We start from the raw sequence: 26,339 nt of genomic DNA on the forward strand, positions 1-26,339 counted from the left end.
GCAGCCAGAGGAAAGGTACCATTTGCCTTACGGTGCTTGTTCCTCACTCAGTTGCTTGGAGGTGCTGTGTAGAAGGGCAATTTGAATCTGCCCTGGAAACAACTGGATATGCTTAGGGGAGAGAAGCTTCCCACAGAGAACATTAAAGGAGGAATAATAGATGGAGACCCACCAAGAGAAGCCCCCTGTCTGAGCAGAGACTATGAGACTGTGGTGAAGATCAAGGAGGAGACAGTGGGATGATGCAAAGATGGATGCATAGGTACTGCCATAGAGTTTGTAGCCATCCAGAAAGTGACACTGAAAGAAAACATGAAAGGATACAGCATAGGAAGAGGGGATTACTTGCAATGCTTTTTTGTTTCTATTTGTCTCACTGAATTTTTTCTGTTTGGGAAAAATTAGCCTGTTCTGCTTTCTTATCAAATGAGGCTAAGCTTCTGAACATAAAAACCTTTTGAGGGCTATTTCTCAGCAACGTGATTAAGCAAAAGTTTAAAACCCCATATATAGATCTGTTGGTTTTGGTGGGGTTTTTTACCATTCTATGTGAGAAATGAGTCCCATGTGTCCTGTTTGTTTTCCAAACATTTCCTGTTTTGTCCCTGCTACTCATGAGTAGTTGTGACAGAGAATAGTGCTTGGAGATAAGAGTTCATTGTCTCTTGATATTCGTTTCATTTTTTGCTACAGTCAGCCACAGTCTGTTTAATCCTGTGATGTTTCTGATATGATCAGGCAGGAGCAACGTTCTATAAAAAGACTGGCCTGGGTCCGTTGCCTCAAGCTCTGTTTAATGGCGTGCCCATTAGCAAAGAAGAGATGGGTGCTGCAGAGTTAGAGGCAGTTTTTATTCAGAAGATTGTTGATGCCACCGGGTTCTTCCAGAGGGCAGTGTCGATGGTATGTTTAGCATTTCTGAATGAACGCGAGATGAAATATTTAGCAGTGGATTGTTTGAGTCATGTTTCTGTATTACATTTTTTATAACAAAATGACTTGAAATTAATAATATGACAACTGAAATTACATTGTTGCATTAATTTGTGGTCATGGTTTTGAAGCAGTACATTTAGATTATACAAGATTGAAGGATCAGCTTAGCATGTAGTAATTATATGCAATTTTTCAACCAGAAACTGAGAATGTACTGTAGTTGTTCATTGAAAAATGTGCGTCTGATATTTTGAAATACTATCTGTGTGATAGTTATACGTATTTGACTTTACATTGTCCATAACAGTGTATATAGAAGGTTTAAGCTCAGTTGAAAGATTGTACAAATAGTTGATCTTTATTTATCTTGAAAGTATAGAAGTACAGATTTAATTTTTTTCTCTTACTACAGGGTTTATTAAATGATCATATAAATGCAGTAGATTTCCTTATGGATCAGCACGATGTAGTTTCCCGTATAAACCCCACTGTTCTTGGAGCAGAAAGAAGATACATACATTTCGGTTTCACATCTGGTAACTACTTTTGTCAGAGTGGCTGTTGTTGGGATTTTCCTTTTTTAAGTCTAACTTGTTGTGTTTTACGTTTTGCAGTTCCATTTGATGTGGAAGACTTCTCGACTTTCTCCTTTTTGGACTCACAAGATAAAAGTGCTGTAATTTCAGACAATATGAAGTATTTAACAAAAACGGGTATATTAATTTTGTATGTGGATTATATATATATATATGTATTACAAATCGTTGAAATTTGCCAGTAAAATATCCGAAGTAAGTAAATATCCCAAGCATCCCATGTAAATAAGTAAATTTCCTAATATCCCAGTATCTTCTTTCAGAAGCCATATCATATCCTAATATTATATGAAATAATAAATAAATATAATAACAGGATAGTTATTCTAAGTTTTGCAGTTTTGAAATGGGATGGATGTTGTGGCTAGTTGTCTGGATTTTTTTTAGAGACACGAAGTTTTAAAGTTTTGTAAGACTTTTGCAGCTTTGAAAACAATTTTCATACTGACTTAGTTTTACTTGAGAATATTAAAAGTATATTCAGTTTTCATGTGACTTATTTGCAGCATTATCAAGTCAATACTTTATAGTCTTTGTAATATCTGTATCAAAATTAGTCATTATTACAGTTTAAGAGATAATTGATTTTATTTCTTATTTGTTAACCTTTAGTATCTCGTTATTATTTTTCCTTTAGTTGATTGTTTAATTTTGGTATCTGAAGCTTTTTCTTTCTATAGAAAAGAAAAAATACATATGTTCTGATGGATTATCACTTATTTATACATCTTATCTTACTAAACCTCACACTTTTTTGTACACTTAAAATATTTTTTGAAATATTCTTATTGCATATGCGAGTACTTTCCCTCTGAGTTAGAAGAAATTATAATTACAGCAGTGGGAGCATAATACTGCATGGAATTTTGCATTAGTCTGTACCTTGTTAACATCTAGGGGTTGATAGTTAAAAACCGCTAATTTACATCAGTCCATCAAGGAAGAGAATAATCCTGTTAGTAAAGTGTGGTGTTAACATAGTTTTTACTTATTCCATTATCAGAAAGAAATGCTATATACTTACATTTCTTTAGAATAAAATTATTTGACTCTATTTGATTCTCTGTCTACAATCACAGGGTTATCCCAGCTAGTTGTCAAATGATGACTGACTTTCAGTCTGTAGGCTCATTTCTGAGATTTAGATCTCTTGTGTAAAAACCCATAACCTTTAAGCTGGAATCTACATTTCATATCTCTATCCCCAGTCTGTTTCTCGAGACCTCAACACTTAATCATAGCCTCTTCCTAGAATCTCACCAGAACCTTGTAAAATTCCTGTCTATATGTATTACCTCTTAGGGGATATATGATGCACCTGAGTAGACATCATTCTTCTACAGATGATTTTGCAGAATTTTTCATGTACCGTTTCCCTTCTATGCAGAAAAAAGATGAGGAAGCTGTAGACCAGGGAAAAGGGAAATTTTCTGCTTATACACCTATACTGTAGTTTACTTTCTTTGGTCTGTATTTGCTATATTCCTGTTTGTGTCCAGAAATGGTAAGTTTTGTCTTGCCTTTGTTTGACGGACTCTTCCTTTGCTGCCAGGGAAAGTGAATGGCCTAACACAGGCATTCTTAATTAACTACTTAATTACTTTAATTTCTGGCTGTATGGCCAGCCTCCATCAAGTGTTCACAAGAAATCACTTATAAAACTGGTATTGTTAATTGTAGCTAGCTTATTATTTAGGGCCATGTTGTTTCAGTGGTACAACAATGGATTGGCTATTTTAGTGGCTCTCATATTAACATGATGAAGTACTTCCTAAGAATTTTATTTCAATTCAGAGGGCAAAAGATTCCTGAGTGGCAAAGATTAGTCTTACAGTTGAAGTCAACAGTCAAACATATACATAAACTTCCAAGTCTCGAACAGAATTAATTCATTATTCATTGCTCGTGAGAAGATTCTCTAGAATGTAAAGCAGGATTACCTTTCATTTGCAGATGAAGGTGCATTATATGCTGTTACGATCTGGATTATTGCTGATTTTGATAAGCCAGCTGGGAGACGACTGCTTTCTAATGCCTTGAAACACCTGGTGAGTCTCTAGCAGTTTTTATTGAAATAATTATTACGAATATGTTCTTAACAACACTGTGGATGTTTATACTCTTAAATAGAAGTTTAACAATTTTTTTTTGCGGGGGGGGGGGATTCAGGTGCAGATTTATGAGACTGTGCTTTCACTTTGCTCTACTCTCCTGCAGAACTGGCATGTTACAGGCCTGTAAATGATCTTTTGATTCATGGACTCCTGATGCAGGAGACAAACTATGATGCTGTGCATCAAAAGGGTGAATTTCTTTCTAATTACAGACTTTCTCTCATGAGGTAACCTAGCATGTTACCTGGGCCAGGGAAGTGAGGATAACGCCTGTTCATGTGAACTGTTACACAGTGTTCTCCAGTATCGTATGGTGTAACTGTGGCTGTGAAGTGACCATTTTTCCATGTGGTGTTTGTATGCTTCTGAGACAGATTACTTTTTTTTTTGTATTTTAATATGCTAGGAGCATCATCTATATTTACAAGTTTGCTCATTTATAAGTTCTTCAGTATTAATAATAAAAATTAAAGTATAGAAGTAAATGTCACGTGAATATAAATGACCAAAAAAACTCAGTTCTGGGGAGTTTAGAAGAGTAATTAGACTGAAATTGGGAAAAATATCTAGATTTTAATAATCAGGAATGAAATAGGAACCATCCTAAGGGAATTATAAAATTGATATGTTGCAGATAGCGTGTGATACCTAATATGTCCTAAAAAGAGGTTTAAAAAAACTGCAAGGAGGGTTATGCAGTACAGTTCCTTGCTATAGGAAAAATGTTTAATTTATCTGACTGCTACATCTGTGACACAAGCTTGGCAGATATATTCCTGCTGTAGTTTCACTATTTTCCCCTTTCAGTGAGGAAAATATGCCATAGTTTCCAGCTCTAGGAAGTGAGAACTGTCTGGATAAATCCTCATGTGTTAGTGAGGAGAATCTAGGAAAAGCATTGGAAAAAGGTGTTCTGAACAAGGTTTGTTGGATCTTCTATGAAATAGCAGGTTAATTGGTTATGTTCATTCTAACGCTTAGATTTGATTTAGTTAAACGACATTTCCAGTTGTACTGCTTGGTCTAACGTTTTCTGTTTCATGACAAACAAAACATAGCATTTTTTAACAGTCCATCGATTTCTGTAGTGATTCTCTACTCCTTTCTAGTCCCTTTTGTCTGTTGGGTCAGGGCCTAGTAGAATTTCTGATAGGTGCAGAGCTGGCATAGACACCTCTTGCGTGTGACTTGCCATTGGCCTTTGAAGAAAATTATGCAAGAATCTGGTAGGGGAAGCGGCTTAAAGGAACTTACTTGTAACTATTCCAGCTAATATATATTGTATTATTTTGAAAACTATTAATATATTTTAACATCATTTGGAAAAAGTAGAGATGTCTAGGCTGGACTTCTGGATGTCATCTAATTAGCTTCCCACTTAGAGCAGAACTATTGCCGTCATTAGATCAGGTCAGCTGTAGCTTTGCCTGAAGGAGTCCTGAAAATTTCTAAGGAGGCGACTCCAACTCCTCTCTTGATAATTTGCTCTGGTGTTGCACTACCTTACTAGTGAAGTTTTTCCTAATGTCTGCTAAGCCAAAATCAGTGGCCAGTACCCCTTGTTATACTATTTGCCACTACCAAGAAGAGTTTGGCTCTGACTTGTTTTTCACTCCCCCTTCAGCAGTTGTTGGTTGCTATTAGGGTTCTCTGTAGCCTCCTCTTCGCCAGACTGAGCAAGCCCATCTTCTTCAATGCCTCCTCATAGGTCTCTGACCATCTTGGTAGCCCTCTGCTGAAGCTTCTCCAGCATCTCAGTATCTTTACTGCACTGGGATTACCAAAACCAAGCACAGTAGCCCAAGTGAAGCCTTACAAGTACTGAGTAGAGGAGAAAAAGAACTTCCCTTGATCAGCTTGCTGTGTGTCTCCTAGTATGCAACTTGTTTCTTTCCAGTGAGAGAGAGCATACTTCTCAGGAACAGCTTCAAGAACTAATTTTCAAGCTTTTCAAATAGGTGTTTTAACAAAATTCTCTCAAGCGCTGCAGTTTAAAATTTACCATTTAAGTATGCTGAATACCACTGACTTTATTCCTTATTTTTGTATTCTTTATCGCAATAGAGAATTTACCTTTTCTTCAGTTAGTGACATTATTTGATTCTAGCTTTGAATCATCTCTCTCTCTAGTAAAATTTAAGTGGCATCACCGATTTTAGCAAGTGAAAGATTTTCCTGCTGATTAAGAGTAAAGTGGTACATGGATAACTTTTCTTATATTTGTTCTATCATCAATTTGATATTTTCTGAAAAATATATATAAAAAAATCTACATAACAGGTTCCAAAGTCTATAAATGAACACTTGTGTATGTTCTTTGTTAAAAAAAAAATCTTCTGCAGAATGCTGAAAGGCAATTGTTCTGTCCAAACCAAAAAAATCTATTTAAAATATGTATTACAGAACAGGTCAATAGTTACTAATACGATTTTTACTCCTAGCTGAAGTTCTGAATTAGGCGTTCATGTATATTTGCTAAAGAAAAATAGCTGCAAAAAAACCCTTAAGAACATTTCACAAAGTTATAATAGATGTTAATACATTAGGTAACAACTGATGGAACAATTATTCTGTATTTTTCTGTATTTTTCTTTGCAGAAAACAAGCAGTCATACACGAGTTGGAATTTTGAACAATCCTTCATCAAAAATAAAGGAAGATAACACAGCCATTGCAAGAGGAATTTTAACTGCTTTTCTAACCCACAGCAACAGCAACTTGAAAAGTTTCCTAAGTAAACTCACTAAGGAAGAGACAGCAAAATCCCTTGCTGCTGGAACTAAAATTGTTAAATTCCTCATCCCGGTGAGTGCAAACTAAATTAGGCTTACTTTCTTTTTCATTTTACATATCTTTATTGCAAGTAGGTGTTTTTGATAATAATAGTGTTTGGCCAAATGCTTTGAAGTTTGTAAACCTTATACAGTTTCTGCTCAAGGAGATTTGAATTTTTGACAACTTTTATGTGATGAAGAACAGAGAATTTCACTAAAGTAAAGGAAGAAGATATGAGAGTTCCAAAAAATATAGAGCACGGATATTGGTTTATTGAGAGCAAAATAGTTTAAGTTTTAATTGGTTTGGGGTTTTGTGGGGTTTTTAAAGCTCTCTCAATTAGAATTACAGTATTAATATTTGTGAAGAATTAAGACTTCAGTGGTAACTGGTTTTAGCTTGCTGTTGTGGTTGTGAGCAGTTATAGGCACTGACTGAGGCAGTTGAGGTTAATGAGCATTGTGTACTTCTGGCCAAATCTTCTGGTGTGTTTCTGTGAAAATTCATTGATTTAAAATACAAATGTTGCTGACTTCAAAGTTCACACGTAACAGTAGAGCTGAGTTACCAAATAGCAGCTGCAAACTGCAGTTTTTGTTTCAGAAAGAGCTGTAAATGGTAGTATTTTTAAATAGGAAGATTTGGAAGACTAAGAGAACTTATTGAAAAATTAATTAGTGGGTTTGAATCTTACTCTTATTTGATTGTCTAATAAATTTTGAAAGACGTAGAGGTAGCTAATTAAGCAGTGTATACATGTTACTAATTTATTTTGTTATATTAATTGTATCTGAATGAATCTATTTGCTCAGTCTGTATATTTCTAATTAAAGAAATACGTATCAGTAGAGTTTAATATAGCAGGATAATTTTGACAGGTGAGGCACAGTGCCTTTGTGTGCATGGCTAAGTTCCAGCACTTTTTTCCTGCTTGGAACATTGATTTGTTAGGTGCCTTACTGGATGATGTTGGCTTCCCCAAAACATGCTTAAGCTATATCCAATGACCACATTAAAATGACTGTTAGAGTAATTTTGAGTATGGTTTTTCCATACCTATTTGCTAAAAGTGGGAATACAGTTCAGTTCAGTTTTTCATGCAGCTATGTGCTGGATCTTAGAAAACCTCAGGCTCAGCTTTCATCTTATGGTTATTCACAGTTGCCCAAGAGTAAAAAATGCTCACTACCTAGTTGGGAGACTGTTTCTCCACACCAATAGTTGTGTACTTACATTGAAGCTAAGGTTGTTGCTTTATTCTGATTTCTGGTTGCTACATAACTTGGAGAAAATCTTTGCTTACCTCAGCTGTTATACAATTTTGCTGAATCCTTCCGTCATCTCATACTTTACCCTTGCTTTAGGGAATGGATGATGATACATTTGAGAAGAAGTACAATACTTTAGGACTGGATATAATTAAAACCCATCAGATGTTCTGCCAGGAGGTTCTTAAGCTGCTTCCTGGGCAAATGGCTGTTATGAGCAATGGCAGGGTAAGAAAGAAATGAATTAATCTCTCAGTATTTTTGTAGTTATTTTTTACTTCCTGGAACTTCAATTTCAAGCTAAAGAAAAAGCAATATATTGATTTCCCACTTTTTCATCCTGTTGGTATAGAGCAGTGTGAATGTTTGCCATTTTTTTAATTTTGTTTCCTGCTGATTTGTTTATTAGCTCCATTCCGTTGAAGCTACTATGTACTTATGTCATTCCCACAGCTTTTTAAGAGATAATCTGATTAAATGATAGACAAAATTCTCTAAAGAGGTTCATATTTGCTGTATTATTAATGATATTTAAGAATAAATTCTGATCCTGAAGTTACATATATTTTACACATTTGATATAGGATGAACTACTGCATATATAATAAAAAATACGTTACATTGGCTAGGGTAGTATTTCAAGCTCTTCTGTTTTAGGAAAAAAAACAAATTGTTCATAAATATTAAATTATTCTATAGTATAAACTCTTAATATTCAAATAAAAGTATAGTAGTTTTGCTGTTTCAATTTCTTGAATGTATATTCTGACACCAATAGCCTTTATTACAGTGTGGCTATAGATGAACTGCAATTTAAAAATACAGAGTTGGGTTCGATATTTAGCACTTGTTAATGACAGTCAATATCTTATATTACAAATACAATTTATACAAGCTGCTCTTCGAATTAAGTCTTTTCTATTTATTGCTGCACTGTTAGAAAGAAATAGAAATACTATGTTGGCATCTAATTACTGCAAACTCTCTATGAGTAGGAAATCCAAACAACATCCTCAAAGCTATTTTCTGGGACTTCAAGGCACCTGCTTTTCCTTCAGACACTGAAAACAGTAGTAGTTCTGTTTCTCGTCTCTGGATATCCTGCATTTCTTATCCTTCACACTTATCTTCCTTACTGTCCATTCTGCTTCATCGGAGCAGCCTTGAGAAGTTAAGATTGTGTTCACAGAATTAAACAGCTAAAGAGTGCAGTAGGCAGATAGTCATTTGAATTTCAGTTTAAAATAACGTACCTAACAAAACTTCTTCTTAAACTTAGATTTGTTATTTCTAAATAGTGTACTCCTTTACATAAGTATGTGTAACAAAAAATATCATGGATATTTCCACTGTAACTCTTCTTTGATTAATAATTAACTGTAATTATGTAACTGTGAAAACCTAATCTTGTATAGTTACTATACAGTTTGATGCTATAGATTTAATAATATTGATGTCTGTAGGGTTGGGGGTTGGATATTGAATATTCTGCATTTATTTAAAATATTAGTATATTTTTGCTTACATAAGAAACATTATTAGGACACTCTACGCTTAGTAACATTTTTTCCTCTGTCTAAGGTACTGGGTCCTTTAGATGAATTCTATGCCGAAGACTTTAATTTGTTGGAAAAAATAACATACAGTACCTCAGCGGAGAAGATTAAAGCCATCGTCAAAGAGATGGGAAACAGTAGTAAAAAGTAAAACTCTTTTGCATTTTGAGGCTTTATGATATACTGCCTTGTTTATTGCCTGTAACTAATAATCATTTTGCATGGGAAAGATAAACAGATTCAAATATGTAGTCATAATACTCTTCATACTATATACTCATATATATACGCTCTACATGCACTTAGTGAAAGTGTTTGTTGTTTGTGTGCTATGTATTTGCTATCCTCTTACTTAGCATCTGAGTGCTTCTGTGTAGACACATTTAACTGTCTCTCATTTCCTTTTTAGCATTTCCCTGACAGACTTAGTATACTTACCTGCTCAAACACTTGCCCTATTTTCTAGAAGAAATGGCACATCTGCTAAATTTTGTATCATCACCTTTATCCTTGGCTAATTATGCCATTTAGCATAGTTTTCCACTACATATATAAGCTGTATATGTTGGTTTTCAACTGCATGTGCCATTTACCCCGCTGCCAACAGCCTCTTTGGTACCGCGTTGTTACAGCACAGAGCAGGAAAAAAAGGCACCACCCTGTGTTACTCGAGACATGCACCCTGTTATCGTTGGTCACATGTGTGGCGAGAGTGAGGCATAAGAGATCACTGGTTATCCAAAGAATCACATCCTCTCCAACTTGCCTCATAACGTGTGTGCAGCTCTGCTAAATTACTCCAAATACTCCATCTTCTTCCACTGTACTTACAACCAAAGGACAAGTACAGCTAACTAAATTTCTACTAGCTTTTGCTTACTGAAGAGTAATTATAAAGAACAATAACAAGTGTAATGAAATCCAGTGCATCTTAAAACCACAGTAATATCTGAGTATTGATATTTGAAGTAAGAATGTTCATTGCCTTTGGGGAAAAAAGAAAAGGATCCTGTAGAGGCATGGACAGATGCGGTGCTCTGACACCCTGCTAGACAACGTTCACACATCTGTTAATTAAAGAAGCATAAAGATGAGTTTTAGCCAGCTTTTAATCTAAGGATCCAGTTGGTGTACAGAGAGAGCAAAATTATGTTATTTTTACAATATCTATTAACTTTCTGTGGCTGAGAATCATTTCTGTTATCTGGAAGGACTGGCACAACTGAGAGAATAACTACCAGAAAAAAAAATCAGGAAGAGGTAGAACTATCAAGGAGATAAGTAGTGAGAGGCAAAACATGTTTAATCAAATATTAAGACTTAGTGACACTGAAACAGAACTACTGAAGTTTCTAAGGAATTTCTAGCAAGAAATACAAAAAAAAAGATAAAGGATGTGGCCAAGTGAACTTGGAACTTTGTTCGTTTATATCTGTTCCTAGATATTGTCAGAGAGGAAAAAAAATGGAAAAAAAAAAAGTAATAAAGAGCTATAAATATCAGCAAATCGTACCATGCAAACTGTGAGGCTGAATGGTAATTGAGCTAATTCTGCATTGCTTAATTTTAAGAAGCATACAGTTTACAAGCTCTAAGGCAGTAGTGGTTCTTGGGTGTTGTCATGCTAAAGGTTTTACTCAAACTACAAATCTCGAGGTGATAATCTTTTTAAAGAGTTCAGGATGTGGGCTTTAAAATACCCCTTATATAAACAGACTTACTTTAAAATGTGAATGTTTTACTCCTTTTCTAATGAAAAACAAATTATTTGTGCCTTATTTAATATAGTGGCAGTGATTTGATTATGAAAATAGATGCCCTACTGTCGTCTTCACCTAAAACAGAGGTGAGACAAGCTGCTGAATTACTCAAAGAACAGCACAGGTAAGTTCTGTCTGCCATGATAATGCACTTATAGTACTTTCATATTAAAAGTAGAATGTACTGATTACCACATAAGGTCTTCAAAAACTTCAGTAAGCATTTTAGTTTTAAAAGAAGTTGGTTGTATGGTTATATGAACAACCTGTTCATCTGCTCTAGTGTAATGCATCTTCACCTCTCACTTAATAAATTAATTAGTAATGCCTAATGATCTTCCAGCCTTATCCTTAACTGAAAGAAGAGTGATTACAATTGGTGTGAATAGAAGTGGTAGTCTGGCATTAGAAAACTTGGAGTCCATACATTTACTAAAATGTCAGAAGTAATTTCACAGATTAGAGCTAAAAGAAGCCTCCACTAATTTTCATCAAAGTGGAAAACTCTAGCACAGCTTTTTCTGTTTGTGTAACAGTTTGTGGTTGAGCAGTCTCACTCTTGACCATAGCTCTTGTGCTCAGCTAGACCCTAAAATACGATTAGATTAAACCCTAAAATCCAACTAGATTATATTCAAATGCAAACTGATGGGGCTCATTGGCACTTAATTCCTTAAGAAAAACTGAGCAGACTGTCTTCAGTTAACAGATTTACACTTGGCAAGCTCATATTAGTGTCCCTAGTGTATTTACTTGTATATTGGCTCCTTGTCTTTCTGATCCTAGATTTAGAAAATGAATATGCCATAAGCATTGTCCTTTGTTATCATTGTTAATGGATGAGACTTAAATTACCAAGATATGTCTTGGTGAATCCTGCCTTCTTTGTAATGGGATGCTAATGGTAGCTGGTTTTAATTTAAGTTTAGCTGGGACAAGCTTTCTGGAACAGACAGGTACATTTTTTAAAAGGACATATGATAGCGCAAGAAACATGATCAAAATAAATTTTTTTAATGCTATTTCCAAATCTCTACTTTTTTTTTTATTGGTAAAGCTGCTCTAGTGTGCTGTGCTGATGAGCTAGCCCTGGCTAATACTTGTTGAAAAGACAAGGAGTGAAATCAGTAGCCCGGTTTAAGTGGCTAATACCTTTTTTAAAGTTATCCTAATAACAGGGAGTACTATGCTACTACCACATTGAAGGGAGTTTGACTCACTAACAATACTCATATTTCTAGGTATATTTTTTGTCGAAAATTAATTCATATAGTCCATTTTGTGTTTTTACAGCACATGATTTATTTATTTATTTAAGTAAGGTTTACTAACATTTATTTCCTGTAGATCCAGAGTACTTTAACTAGTCTCCTTGACTTAGTCTAATCAAGTTTATCATAATAAATTATTTTCTGAAATGCATAAAGCTAATCCATCCTTTCAAGTTTCATACTTCTCAGTTGCCATTTTTTCCCACTGTTATTTTAAAATTGTGTTACTGCCAGCACTTGTCAAATCTGATGATGCTAGGTATCGGTGGAGGAGACTTTAGACCAATGAAAAAAAGTTGTTTTTAAAATTTTGCAGTGTGTTTTCCTTTTATTTTATTGATTTTGTAATGGGGCATGTATTTCACGAATAGCCAGTATGGAACTATGTAGGTTAATGCTAAATTTTAATTGCTGTGCATGTTAGTTTTTCTAGTGATATCGTGGGGAGTAATAATGATTACTGCTTGAAATGAGGGAAACGGCTTCACAAACAGTAAAATCTAAAGTAGCTCCAATATTACAAATTTGTGCCTAAAAATATTTGTTATTTGCACTTATTCAGTTTAGAGTTTTCATGTCACTTACTTTCATTTTTTTTTATAACAGCGTAGTAAAAGTCGATCCCCAACAGAATGAATCATTCTATGATGTTATTGCTATTGTGGATCCATTGACAAGAGAAGCACAGAAGATGGCTCACATATTGATTGTAAGACGATGGTGATTTATTTTAATTTGCATATTTGTAGTTTAATTTTTACTACACTTTTTCTTATTTCCATGTACAGTGTAGTAAAGGAGTAAACAAAATTTAGATTTTTTTATATATATATATATTTGGTTATTTAAATTCCTATTAAAAAGTTGGAGATTATCTAATTCATCATCGTAAGTACATTATTTGCAATTAAAATTCAGATGCCCCATGAACCGATCATCTTGAAAGTGAGTACATAAATGCTCTTTATAGTCAATAGAAGGAAAGGAGGAGACTGTCTGCATAATATAGAGGGAAAGGACCTTCCATCTCAAAATCTTTAGAGGCATATGCTTCTTTCCATTAAACCAAATCACTTTAGTTTTCCAAGGTAGCTAAATGAGGTGGACTAAATCTGACCCGTAATATCATCATAAGAAGATTGAACTATAAACCTTTCAGCTCTTGGAAAGGTATTTCTCAGTTGATTAATGCTACCAAGTCTATCTAGAAGTCTTCCATTGTATGTAGCTATTGATCATCTAAAGAGAGACTGTCCTAAAAACATAGCTCCTAAAATGATTTTCTTTTTTCACTAGCTGCAGAGTATCACTCTACCTCAGGTTCCTTTATAGTTTCCCATAAAAATGTAAATTTTTTCTTCTCTTTATGGTCCGTTACAATTCTGAAGCCTGTAACTTGATTTTTGCTGCATCCTGTTTTATCTTTTTCTCTGCAGTAATTATGAAAGTTTCATAAATTTTTACATTGCTTTTTCCCCTTCCGTTATCATACCTTTTGCCTTTTGTGTTAAATGTTGAGGCATCCAGTCACTCTTCATAGAATCATAGAATTACCGAATGGTTTGGGTTGGAAGGGACCTCAAAGATCATCTAGTTCCAACCCCTCTGCCATGGGTAAGGACACCTTCCACTACACCAGGTTGCTCAAAGCCTCATCCAGCCTGGCCTTGAACATTTCCAAGGATGGGGCATCCTCAGCTTCTCTGGGCATCCTGTTCCAGTGCTTCACCACCCTCAGAGGGAAGAATTTCTTCCATCTAATCCAAATCTGCCCTCTTCCACTTTAAAGCCATTGCCCCTTGTCCTGTCACCCTGTCACTACACACCCTTATAAAAAGTCCCTCTCCAGCTTTGGAAGGCTGCTAAAAGGTCTCCCCAGAGCCTTCTCTTCTCCAGACTGAACAATTCCATCTCTCTCAGCCTGTCTTCAGAGGAGAGGTACTCCAGCCCTCACATCATCTTTGTGGCCCTTCTCTAGGCCCACTGTAACAGGTCCGTGTCCTTAACTTGAGGACCCCGGAGCTGAACGCAGTACTGCAGGTGGCGTCTCACGAGAGCAGAGCAGAGGTGCAGAATCATCTCCCTCGACCTGCTGGCCATGCTTCTTTGGATGCAGCCAGGATACGGTTGGCTTTCTGGGCTGCAAGCACATGTTGCCGACTAATGTTGAGCTTCTCATCAGCCAGCACCCTGAAGTCCTTTTCCTCAGGGCTGCTCTCAATCCATTTTCCACCCAGCCTGTACTTGTGCTTGGGATTGCCCCAACCCATGTGCAGGACCTTGCACTCTTCATACGTAATAGTGAAGCAAAGTAAAACATTTAAAACTTTTGTGAAAATTCTGTTATTTCAAGACTCTGAAGTACTAGCTTTTCTCTAGAACCAGATCTTTCATTTCACCATTTCGTTTCGGAATTGACTGGAAACTATCTCCATTCAGCTAGAAGTTCATATTATGGTAAGTTGCCTCAAGGACCTTGTAGCTTAGATCAGAAGCCTCCCTTCCTCCTAGTGCAACAGGCTCCTTTCTGAACAATATCTTCTCTAATGCATGCCTAGGTGAATGACTACTATGGTGTACCAAGCTGTTCAGCCATCGCAGATCCTACTTGATTCATAGGAGCTATGGTCTTATTCAGGAAGCCAACCCTTGGGAGAGAATAGTGAAATGCTGTTGAAACTAAATAAATCACAAATATTTTAATGTAGATGGAACTTACTTTCAATTTTTTAATCTTTCTTTAAATGAAAAATAAAGTAGCTTGAGAATTAAAAATTATATATATATATATATAGTTATCTCGAAACCCACCTACTCCTGGTGTAGAGACAGAACATGTATACATGTACAGCGAGCCCCAAACACAAAGTTCATAAATGGATGCCTTTCTGATTGTCTTGCTACATATAGGTGACTTAAATACTTTAAGTATTGGGATATATTTATACTTAGAGGATATTTTTTTGATAACATAACTGGATAAGTACCCAGTTTATTGGAATAGTAGCTATTCATGGTGCAAAATTTGTGTAGTAACTACCACAGCAAAGCGCTTGAGTCTTGCCTCAGTCTGTGTTGAAAATGTCCAAGTTATGATTTTTCTTTGGCCCTGGTGAAAGCATGTTATTATTTGTTTAAAATATACTAGATTTTGTCATAAGAACTGGTCTATGTCCTCTCCAGAGAGAGGCAGACAGAACTTTCCGTATAATATGTGTTTAACCTTTTTCAAAAGGTTTTGGCATAGACTTTAGCATTGAGTATTTCCAGACAAGGCAACAGTCACTTCCTGCAGTGGATCTTTAAATGCTGACCTGACCCTGGCTTGACAGGGGTTGGAATGTATCCATCCTCAGCAGAATACATGGAACAGCTAACTGGTCCTAAAGTTATGAAGGTGGTCGCTACGGTGATATAAAAAAAAAAAGTAGAAGTTCTTCTAAAAATGAGGACAAAATGGAAGAGTTGTTGTGGGGTTTTTTCTTCATGGTTCACCAAAACCAGATGAAAAAATATTATACATGGTACCACTGAACACACTACATGTCCCCTAGCCTAACTGTTTTATTGCAGCAGTATGTAACTCCTAGGATCATCTACTGTTTTTTCTCTTGTTCCAGTAACTGTCTGAACTGTCCTTCCAGTAACTGAAGAACTTTAAAATGTGGAGAGAAAAATCATACCTTTTTTTTTTTTGTCAATTATCGTTTGCTTTTTTTGCATTTGTTCATTCTGTTTTCAGGGAGAAACTCTTATTCCATCCCCAAAGTGAGAAGAGATCTCTGAAGGAACTCCTTTTGATAATCTAATCTGATTTCCTATATAACACAGGTCATAGGACTTCTTTGTAAATTAGCATTTGAAGTAGAAATCGATTTTTTAATCTGATCCTAATTTAAGTATTATCAAGCAGTTGAGTACAGATCGTAATTCCTACTGAGCTTTTCCAGTGGCTAATTAACCTGAGTGTTAAACTCAGACTTGGAATTGCAGAATTCTATTTAGCTCCATGCTGTAAGCATTCATATTCCCATCATTTTGCCAGTTCTGTTGAAGAGTCTATTATAATTGTTTTCAGTGCAGATGCTTTGTATTGTGGTGATGTTCACACACAATTCCAAGTGATTGTTGAATAATCGTGGTTTAGTGAGTCAATGCTTTTCAGATGAGTTGTGGTAATTTACAGTGTTTTGCAAAGTGACTGGACATGTAAAATAAAACTTGCTCTTAAATAATTTAAGCCTAGTAAACTGAGATAATTCAGTGATCTTTTACAGTACGAAATAATCCCTGAATTAAATTTTCATGCTCTTTGGATTTTCTTAATTAAACAGACTGAACTCTACGAATACTCTGCTATTAAAGAGGCTTTCTGATCTTGTAACCATTTTCTTGTGTTAACTTGAATGCCCTGGCTTTTGGGGTCCTCATAAGGCCTAAATAAAGGAACCGGAATCAGTATCCAGAAATTGTGTTGTGTCTCTGTGTTCCCAGAGTGAGAACCTGAGAGTTTTGGGGTGAGATTTTTGTCTCGTTTGAAGAGAAAGTCTAATACAAGTTTACACTATTTTGGATGTAGCACCTGTATTTGAGAAATTGTTTTCTTTAATGTTGAAAATTCTGGGTATGTTTTAGTAAATGAGACCAACTAGCAGTAGTTACAAATGCTTTTTATTCTTGTCTTTTTATCTTGGCCAATCTATTATAGAGAGATACTTGAGTCACTTTGACCTCTGTTTTGATTTTGGTAGTCTTTAGTCCATGTCGTGTAATACTTCTTATACTTCAGTGCTACTTAGGTTCCTGTTTCTTGATTCTTCACTTGTTCTCACCCTTATGCCATTCCTTAGTCTTTATTTTTGCTCAGTAGTTTTTTCAGTGATGATATTCAGTGATACAGAGGATGAGAATGAGAAACTAGGAGCGGAACAATTCCCTAGGACTATATAAAGTTGTAGCACTATAGTAAAGAATATGTGTAGCCATGAGTTGAACTAAGGAAAGAAAAATACTGGTTATAATAAAAGAGAGGTTTAAGGGTAACCATTGCCTTGCTTTGTTCCCAATTTACTTACCATTATAGTAATTTTAGATTTTAGCCTTAGTGGTATAAGTATTTTAACTTAGCTTTAATATCTTATTTGCTTTTCTAATAATATCCATAAAGGTAAACACAGCTGCTTTATGCTTTCAAATAAGCACTTTGGATCAGAAACCACAGAGGTGAAGATAACCTGGTAAAGGTTTTTAAGAGTCCTTTAAAGAAATTAATAACTTCAGCTTTAAACAAAATAGCTTGCTTACAAAAATAAGAAAAAAATACTATCCTAATATTATGGTTCTTATATAACAGCATCCCGAAAATTAGTGGTTTAGGAATGAACAGTTGAAGAAACTGAGAAAGTTTGAAATGAGAAATATTTTAACTCACTGTAATGTTGTGAAGTTGACTGAATAGTTTAACACATCATTAATCTATTGCTGACATTTAAAATCATTAAGTAATTAAATATTAAAATAATTATCTGAGCTTTACGATATTCAACAATTTACTGCATAGAATTTTAATGAGTGAAATTTATTGTTTTAAGAATGCTTATTGAATAAAAGGCAGATATTGTACTTTAAAACTTTAAAGTGTTTTAAAATCTTCTAGAAAACACAATGTGAGAAAGGTGATAATATCAAGCGTTAGAAAATGGAGATAGCCACTCTTTAAAAAACTGCACCACTACGGAAAAAACATTAACATTTTGAATATCAAGAATATTGTGTGCTAAATCATGCAGTTTTAGAAAAGGTCAGATCTTTTTTTGAATGCCTGACAATACCCCTTAGTATACAAATATATTTAGAACTTTAAAATGTTTGAGATTTCTGCTGAAGCTCGAGAAATGACAGGATGCTGCAAGGACAACTTCAGCTTATTTTCAAAGTTCAACAATTGCCAAGAACCATTTTTTTACAAAGAATTTTTTTTCTGTAGGTACTCAAAGATATTATTAATGTGAAACTCAGGCTGTTTTTGAACTGCAGATCTAAGCTGTCAGAAGTGCCACTGAAGAGGTAAGTAGTTTATAGCTTTTCTTACAAGTATATGATCTCACTTGGTTTGGAAAAGACAACTTTAGCAGTGTGTATTCCCTTAAAAGATCAACAGTGGTTTGTATTTCTGGATCCTTTTGTTGCGTTAGTTACTTTCTTTGAATGTAAGTTGAATTTTATCAATGCAGTTTGAGTGTCTCTAACTTGTCTAGAGAAAAGTTATAATGCTCAGGTGTCGAGCATGGGATCACAGGGAACTGATCTAGTCCATCAAACACACCTCTCATAAACGATCCTTAGAGAAATCAATGGAGAGTCCATCACACCTGTGAGAACTTGCAGAGGGAGATTGTCTCCCTGACTTTGTCGCTTCTTACAGTCCGCTTAATGTGTAATGAATTTTACAGATTCAGTACGTTTAACTTAAAGATTAAATTCATCTCAGTAAATGTACAGTCTGCATTTGAGATCTCGTATCATTTAAGAATATCATAGCCTGAAAATACCTGCCTTAAACTGAAGTTTCTTTTAATGGGCTGTGAAGACCAGGGCTCACTAATTCAGTTTACACCGAAATGAACTCCCCAGAGGGGATTCCTTTCCCTCTAAGAGAAATGGTTAAGCACTGCCATCCCCTTGGCAGATATTTTACCTGTAATCTTACGAGAGAGGCTGGTGGTAGTGCCTGCCCTTTGCCTAGTAGACTAGAGAATTAACCACTTGCCCACAAAACAGAAGTCATTAGTTTCTATTTGGTTTGAGGGGAATTGAACCCTCTTACAGTGCAAGAGATTGTCTTAATCTTCAGTCTTCTGAGTGTTTTGTGTGAACGTTGCCATGATTGCTTTCAAAGCTAGGCACTTTGCAGGTGTTAGTGCCTGGTTCTTTCCTTGTGCTTGGGAGAGGTGAGAGGAAGAGATATTCTGGCATCTGCCCTGCAGATAGCCTGTATTTTTCTTGCAGCAATGGTTCCATATGAAATGCATCCATATACTAGCCCAAATACTTTGTGGGAAAATTGTATTCCTCCTTATGGGTATAGACTTTCTTACCTTTTTATTTTTCATAGTAATTTTTTTTCTCTTTTTCCCCTCATGTGAAGCACTCATTGCATTCACTTTCTATCTTCAGTGCTCTTCGTTCTCTGTTCTGATTCTCCTTGTTTTCTTGAATATCAGTAGAGGAGGGAAGAAAATTGTCACTATTTTGTTGTTGCAAGGAACTTTTATCTCTGGAATAAATGGGGTAAGAGTTGGAGAGGAATAGAAGGACTTCTCCTTCCCTCTGCTCTCTGTCTTTGCTTCTGCTAGTGTCAGGAGCTCTTCCAAAGACTCTTTTCTTCCAGCAGAGATTAGTCCTTCTGCTTAGTTTAGTGATACAGATTCTGAGAATTTAAGGCAGTTCATAGTCAAGATGTTTAAGTCTGTCTCTCAGGTATTCACCTTCCCAACCATTAAGAATGTTAATGGGAACTGTGCATTTTCACAGCAAAAAATTATCAAAAGCGAGTAGATCTGTGTTAATCTACCTGCCCATTTGAGATGCTGTAGGTATTGTCTAACACTATTCCAAAGGAAGGGAGCTCCTGTGTCTTGGTAATTTGGTAAACATTCACTAAATTTTAAAGTGTTTTAGAAGAACTTCATGTTTGGAACTTTATGCTTCAGTAAATGTATTTTTGAACACTTCTTTTTCAACAGCTTCTATCGTTTTGTTCTGGAACCAGAAATAACTTATGGAATCAACAAGCACCTTCCATCTGAACCTGTGGCAAAATTCCTAGAATTGCCAGAATCACCCCTTTTGACTCTAAACATGATCACTCCTGAAAGCTGGTTGGTTGAAGCAGTAAACAGTTCCTGTGATCTTGATAATATTCATTTACAGGATGTAAGTAATAGTTTGTTAACATTATAAAACTTGTGTTGGACTGTCTACCTCAAGAGGAAAATGGAAGTTTTGTGGGATTTTTGTCTCTTATTTTCCAGAAATGCTTTCTGTGGTAATTGATTATTTGGACAGTATTTTACCGTTTTTATTTTCGTCTTTTTTTCACATTCTCTCTTACTTTAAAAAACCCCATGTCTTAAAAGAAAGCAACGAAACAAAAAAATCAGAATGCAGAATACAAGTAAAAGCAATTTTTCTGCTGCATTTAGATAAAAATAAAGCAATTAAGCTAGCCGTGTGCAATCTTTCTATTTATCTTTTTTTATTTTAGTAATTTATTTCTTTATTTTAGTAATAATGAGTTTAATCTAGGAAAATCTTCAAATAAACCTGAATATATTGCTGTTTATTAATATAGATTAAAACATATTTGACTCTTTTTTAATTCACAAATTTTTTAATTCCTCAGCTCCAAAATTACTACATTCGTCTCAATCAGTAAACTGATGCAAAATATTGAGGGCATTTGATACACCAAAACGGTGTATTTGGAAGGTGTATTGTGAAAATAAAGGTTGGGATTTACCTTACCAAACTTGAGATGTCTCAGCTTCCTCAACAGTCAATGGAGAGAAGATCTCTCCAGACAGGGGGACTAAGGCCTTACCTCAGATATCTATATTAAAATTGAGTGAAATTCCTTCTGGAAGGGACTTTCTTTTTTTTTTTTTTTTTTTGGCAGTTGAATTTAGGTAAGGTAAATCCCACGTTTGTCATTGTAGTATGTTGCTTTTCCCATATAGTTAAATGACATAATTTTTGATGAAATGGTCCTTCTACAGATAAAAGGGACAGTTACAGCAGAATATGAACTAGAATATATATTGCTTGAAGGACATTGCTTTGATGTGACAACTGGACAACCTCCTCGAGGGTTACAGTTCACTCTGGGCACAAAGAATAATCCTGTCATGGTTGATACTATTGTGATGGCCAACCTGGTAAGTGTTAAGTACAGAAATAGTCATTGCAATTGCAGACTCTTCATGAGAATTCTTTGAGTTTCTTGTTCTTTAAATACATTTTGATGTGTTGCAAGCTTAGTAACACTAAAAATAACAGGAGCATCCTGGAGTTGAGACCATCTAGAAAGATGTGCATCTCTAATTTGCTAGGCTTTCCCCCACTCCTTTTCTGATGCAATGTAGATTTGGATATAGCCTAATTTTAGACTCTAATCTGAAGTGCCTAAACTGGGAGCCTAATTGCTTTAAGTAGATGATAGGAGGTAATTATATTCAGATGGAGATTCCACTGTCAAATGTAAGGTATGAATCACATTCTGATTAAACTAACCATTATTGTTACATGATGATCCAGGGAAAAGAAGGCTTCTGTTTGAGATGCTTCAGTGTGTAAAGCCTTTGTGGGACAAATCCACACCTGAGAATTCCTCTGGTCATTCCAAGTAATTATTTTTCATTTTAGCAATCTATAAGGCAGAAGATCTTGTGATTTCTGTAGTGAAAGATTTATTTTCTATTGGCCAAGGTAATTTGATAGGGAAGGATTTTGACATATCTGCTATTCTCTGTTCTCTTTAAATACTGTATCACAAGGAATAGAATGCTTAATAAACTGTGAATCTTTGTTTTTTGCACAAGTACTGAATACAGTCTCAACAGTAGATGTTCAACACAGTGAAACTTTTAATGATTCTTCACATTCCAAAGCTTGTTTCGTCTGGCTTTCACATAGTGATAGCTGTATGCAGTGTTCCTAAACTGGGAAGGAGCTGTTGTGACTTGGAAAGTTGTTCTAGACAAAAATTTGAATTTTCAAACAGACTTTTCAGTTTAGGGTCAGTTTAATAATTCATTTCTTTACTGCTCACTTACTTGCTGTTTTAGGTGGAAACTTTTGTATAGAACTCAAATTCAGCTAGAAACACATGGAGCACTGAAAGGCGTTAATATGGGCATACGGGAAAAGTGATAGTTGGAGACCTTCTAGCAGCCCTCCAGTACCTAAAGGAGAACTGCAAGAAAGCTGGAGAGGGACTTTTGACAAGCACATATAGTGATAGGACAAGGGGTAATGGCTTTAAACTGAAAGAAGGTAGATTTCAATTAGATAGAAGGAAGAAACTCTTCACTCTGAGGGTGGTGAAGCACTGGAACAGGTTGCCCAGAGAAGCTGTGGATGCCCCATCCCTGGAGGTGTTCAAGGCCAGGTTGGGTGGGGCTTTGAGCAACCTGGTGTAGTGGAAGGTGTCCCTGCCCATGGCAGCGGGGTTGGAACTAGATGATCTTTGAGGTCCCTTCCAACCCAAACCGTTCTATAATTCTATTATGATCACTGCCATATTACTTTCAGGGCTAGTGTGAGAGTAGGTAAGGATTACTGACCTTGACTGCAGTACCAAATATTGGATAATTGATTTTTGTATATGTACATGGTTGATTCTGAAATGCTGACAGAACAAGTGCCTGTCTTTCTTTTTCTCATAGGGATATTTCAGCTGAAAGCAAATCCAGGTGCTTGGACGTTGAGATTGCGTAAAGGAAGATCCGAAGAGATTTATCAGATTTTTTCGTACGTATTGATCCATCTTCTGAAAACGTACTTTTAAATGAATATGAAAGGGCAACATATTTGGAAAAGGTCTGACAGTACTGAAGGAAATAAGCAAAAATAACATTAAAAAAGCAGAACAAGAAGCAAATTATGATTTACAGTTTCTAAGAGATACCTTTTTTCCTGATAGCATAAGTTGTTGTTTGGTTGTTTTGTGTGTTCTTGAAGTCATTTGGATATGTTAATGCATAATAAGCCTAAGCTGCTTAGCTAGACTTGATGCTAGCAAAGTCTCGTACTATACAGTACACATCTACCAGACACTTGCCCTGTCAGTTCCACACATGGTTAGCATTGTCATGCAACTGCTCACACCAAATTCAGTAGAAACTCATGGTTTTGATGATTAATATTTTGGCATTCCCAACATACTTAACATGTAATTCCAAGAATATGTCTGCTGGAGCATTCCTAGTCCTCCAGCAGCGTCTTGATCAGCTGGAGAAAGTGACATGAATTTCCCTCTCATAATTTTTTTTCAGCCCTGAGAGTGCCTCTGAATGCAGTGTTACTGATAGGTGACATCTTTTTTTAACAGGAGCATTATATTCATTTCAGCTCTAGGCTTTTTTCTTCAGTTAATTCTGAGTGTTTCTTAGTCATCTAAGTCATCTAAGAATCACTGTGGTTACATCTTCACCTTAGGATATAGAAGCACCTTTCAGTTCTGCACGCTGGCTGCATATTGACTGCACCACATTTCCCTCTCTTGGGAGAAATCCCTGTGCATGGAAAGAAGTCACATTGTACTCCAGTGACTGGCATTTAGTTGCCACCTATGTGGCTTATAGATCTGTAATTTCCATGGTCAATTTTCGTATAAGGAACATATGCTAGCCATCGTTCCAACTATTCCTTGGAAGAATCATCTTTTTCTCATGTTTTATGTAACAGCATAGATCTGAGGGCGTGATCATATGAGGGCTTCCTCTTGAAGCTTTGGATCCGATCCCTTCTAGAGGAACACTATTGTTTTATTGTATTTCAACTTCAGTTCTTCCTTCTCACCCACCCCCCCATAATTCTGTGGGCTGAAACAGGTCTATTTCTTATAAAATATTTATTATTACTTGGAGTTCAGGAACACATATGTCCATATGATGTTTAGTCATCAGCTACTAATAAAAAATGACAAAAAATGGGAAAACATCTTTGCTGTTTTGAATATTTAGCTGGTGCATCACTTTCAGTGTTACAGGAAGAAATGATGTTAACGGGATATTAGGTTCATTCTATTTGTTTGCAATTTTCAATTTATTTTTTTACCAGAAACCACTCACAATCTGTTGAAAAAGAGAAAAACATAGTCATTATTCTAAGAAGTTCACTTGATCTCCGCCAACTGTCGCTATGTCATTTGCCTAATGTAACATTCAATACTTAAGATATAGTAAATGATTTATGAAATACATGGTTAAAAAAAAAAACTAATGAGCTCTAGTTGAATTAAAAAGTGAAACAAAATTAAACAAAACCACTCTATGTTCTAGGCTGGATCAAAGGAAACTTAAATAATCTGCCATTTTTCAAGATTACTGATTTTTCCCTAAGAATTAATACAAATGAGCTTAATTGACCTCAGCTAAGTTACATAAAATTAACACTTGGTGAGGAATCTAAACAATAACGTTTATTTCATTTAATTACTAAATGCCATAGGCTTAGAGTACAACAGCTAAAGTATGTTTGGGAGGTTATACCAGGATCTTTGACATTACTTATACTGATATCAGTATTAATTGTGTGAAATTGCTATCAGAACTCACGCAACTATTTGGTAGAATGTAATTTTGCCAAAAGGCATTGCAGGATATTCTCCATCCGTATGTATTAGTCATATCCACTCCTGTTGAACTGTAAGATGACTTGTTTCCTTTAAGGCACAGTACATTATAATACGAGTTTTAGAAGAAATATAGGATTTTGAATTTACAGCATGTTTTACACCTCAGAGCGTATTTGCTTCTCTCATAGTGGCATCTAATGCACATGCAGGTAATTTATTTCTACTCTATATAAGTATATAGCTTTTGAAAATAAGCTTCTTTTTTTTTCCCCAAAAACTGCTTCTAGCAAGGACCATTATTTTAAAGCAGTCACACTTGTAAATCAATTTGTTAATAAATTACTATGAATATTTGGGAGATTAAAATTGGTTTAGTCAGTAACAGCACTGATTATCATTGAAACTTTGATTCTATGATGGTAGAAAAACAGGTAGGCATTGCAAGATAAGACTCTGCAGAAAATAGTTTATATCTAAAGAGCTATATATAAGCTCCTGCTGAATATTTCATTTTTTAAAAAGGCAGGTAGATATATTTTGATGGTATGCAGACTGCTTAACTGAAAGTTGTATCTTTTATAATTTGAGCAAGGAGTTTTTTGTTTGTTTCTTTGTTTTGAGATATTAAGGGGTCTCCATTTGTTGAACTTGAATGCTTTTGTTCTCCGTATGGAAAATTATAATTTATATTCTATTTATATTTATTTGTATTTATATTTAAAGTATGCAAGTGTTTTGGAACATTTTAAAGCTGTGATGTAAATAGTCTGCTGGACATGTTCAGTTTTGTTCAACCATTCTATAACAATAGTTATCGTTAAATATTTAATAATGCTGTCAGTATGCAAGACATTTTGCTTGGATGTAAAAAGGAAGCTGTGCCTACTTTCAGTGAGTTTACAAACTAAGTTACACTAATAGTGTTCAGTTACTTTTGGACAGAACACAAAATCCGTGCTGGTTTTGTTAAGGGAGTTCATAAATCATGATCCCAGTTCTTCCGCACCGCTTTGAAAGCACCAGGTCACTTTAAAAACCTTATTCACATAATCATTAGTTTGAAATGTGCATCTGTTACATGAATAAAATTTCAACATGCTGAATATCATATACATAGAGACAGAGAAAGGATGAGAGGTCCTGTATAAGATTCAGCACACTGAGTTAAAATTAGAGAACAGTGTGATGGACTTAATTTTCTTTCCTAGACATACCTACCTGAAAGCAAGTGAATATCCTAGTCTGTAAGTAGCCATTGAGCACATAGCTGGATGACTAGGAATTGAAATGAAGGACTCTGTCAGGAAAAGAAGTTACCATAGTGTAATGGTAGGAAGTATACAAAGATGTGAATGGAGAAACAGATAAATTGGATCTTGAGACGAACGTTAGGTGTCCAAGGTAACTAATGGTGACTATCACTATTTTAGTGCATTGTTCATTCTGGGACAGAAATTTATCACATTGAGTGATGTGCAGAGCAATTGGCGCTCAGTAAATATGGAGCCAATAGTGAGGGATCTGTGGAAGAAATGTAGGGAGGCAAAGCCTTGTTACTAAATTTACAGCTAAACCAAACACTTTGAGAATATTGTAAAGACTTTGGAAAATCATCTTCATCATAAGAGCTACAGAGCTAGCTACAGAATTCATAACACAGAGATTTTCAGGTAACCGAGTGAGTAACAGAGAAAATTTGGATGGT

The 26,339-nt window shown here is 35.4% G+C and overlaps 1 protein-coding gene across 1 annotated transcript in view; it reads left to right on the plus strand.

Moving 5' to 3' along the window:
- Window positions 1-26,339, plus strand: part of UGGT2 (UDP-glucose glycoprotein glucosyltransferase 2) — a 95,233-nt gene that overhangs the window by 49,579 nt on the left and 19,315 nt on the right. The window contains exons 17-30 of the mRNA XM_086611302.1: window positions 739-903; window positions 1,349-1,472; window positions 1,551-1,649; window positions 3,486-3,580; window positions 6,245-6,451; window positions 7,786-7,917; window positions 9,271-9,392; window positions 11,034-11,129; window positions 12,883-12,985; window positions 18,263-18,342; window positions 20,022-20,211; window positions 21,054-21,212; window position 22,072; window positions 22,722-22,806. Coding sequence (XP_086467428.1) covers window positions 739-903; window positions 1,349-1,472; window positions 1,551-1,649; window positions 3,486-3,580; window positions 6,245-6,451; window positions 7,786-7,917; window positions 9,271-9,392; window positions 11,034-11,129; window positions 12,883-12,985; window positions 18,263-18,342; window positions 20,022-20,211; window positions 21,054-21,212; window position 22,072; window positions 22,722-22,806 — 1,658 coding nt within the window. The remainder of the gene's footprint in view (window positions 1-738; window positions 904-1,348; window positions 1,473-1,550; window positions 1,650-3,485; window positions 3,581-6,244; window positions 6,452-7,785; window positions 7,918-9,270; window positions 9,393-11,033; window positions 11,130-12,882; window positions 12,986-18,262; window positions 18,343-20,021; window positions 20,212-21,053; window positions 21,213-22,071; window positions 22,073-22,721; window positions 22,807-26,339) is intronic.

This window comes from Tauraco erythrolophus, chromosome 1 (assembly GCF_009769465.1).
Source record: "Tauraco erythrolophus isolate bTauEry1 chromosome 1, bTauEry1.pri, whole genome shotgun sequence".
Lineage (NCBI taxonomy): Eukaryota > Metazoa > Chordata > Aves > Musophagiformes > Musophagidae > Tauraco > Tauraco erythrolophus.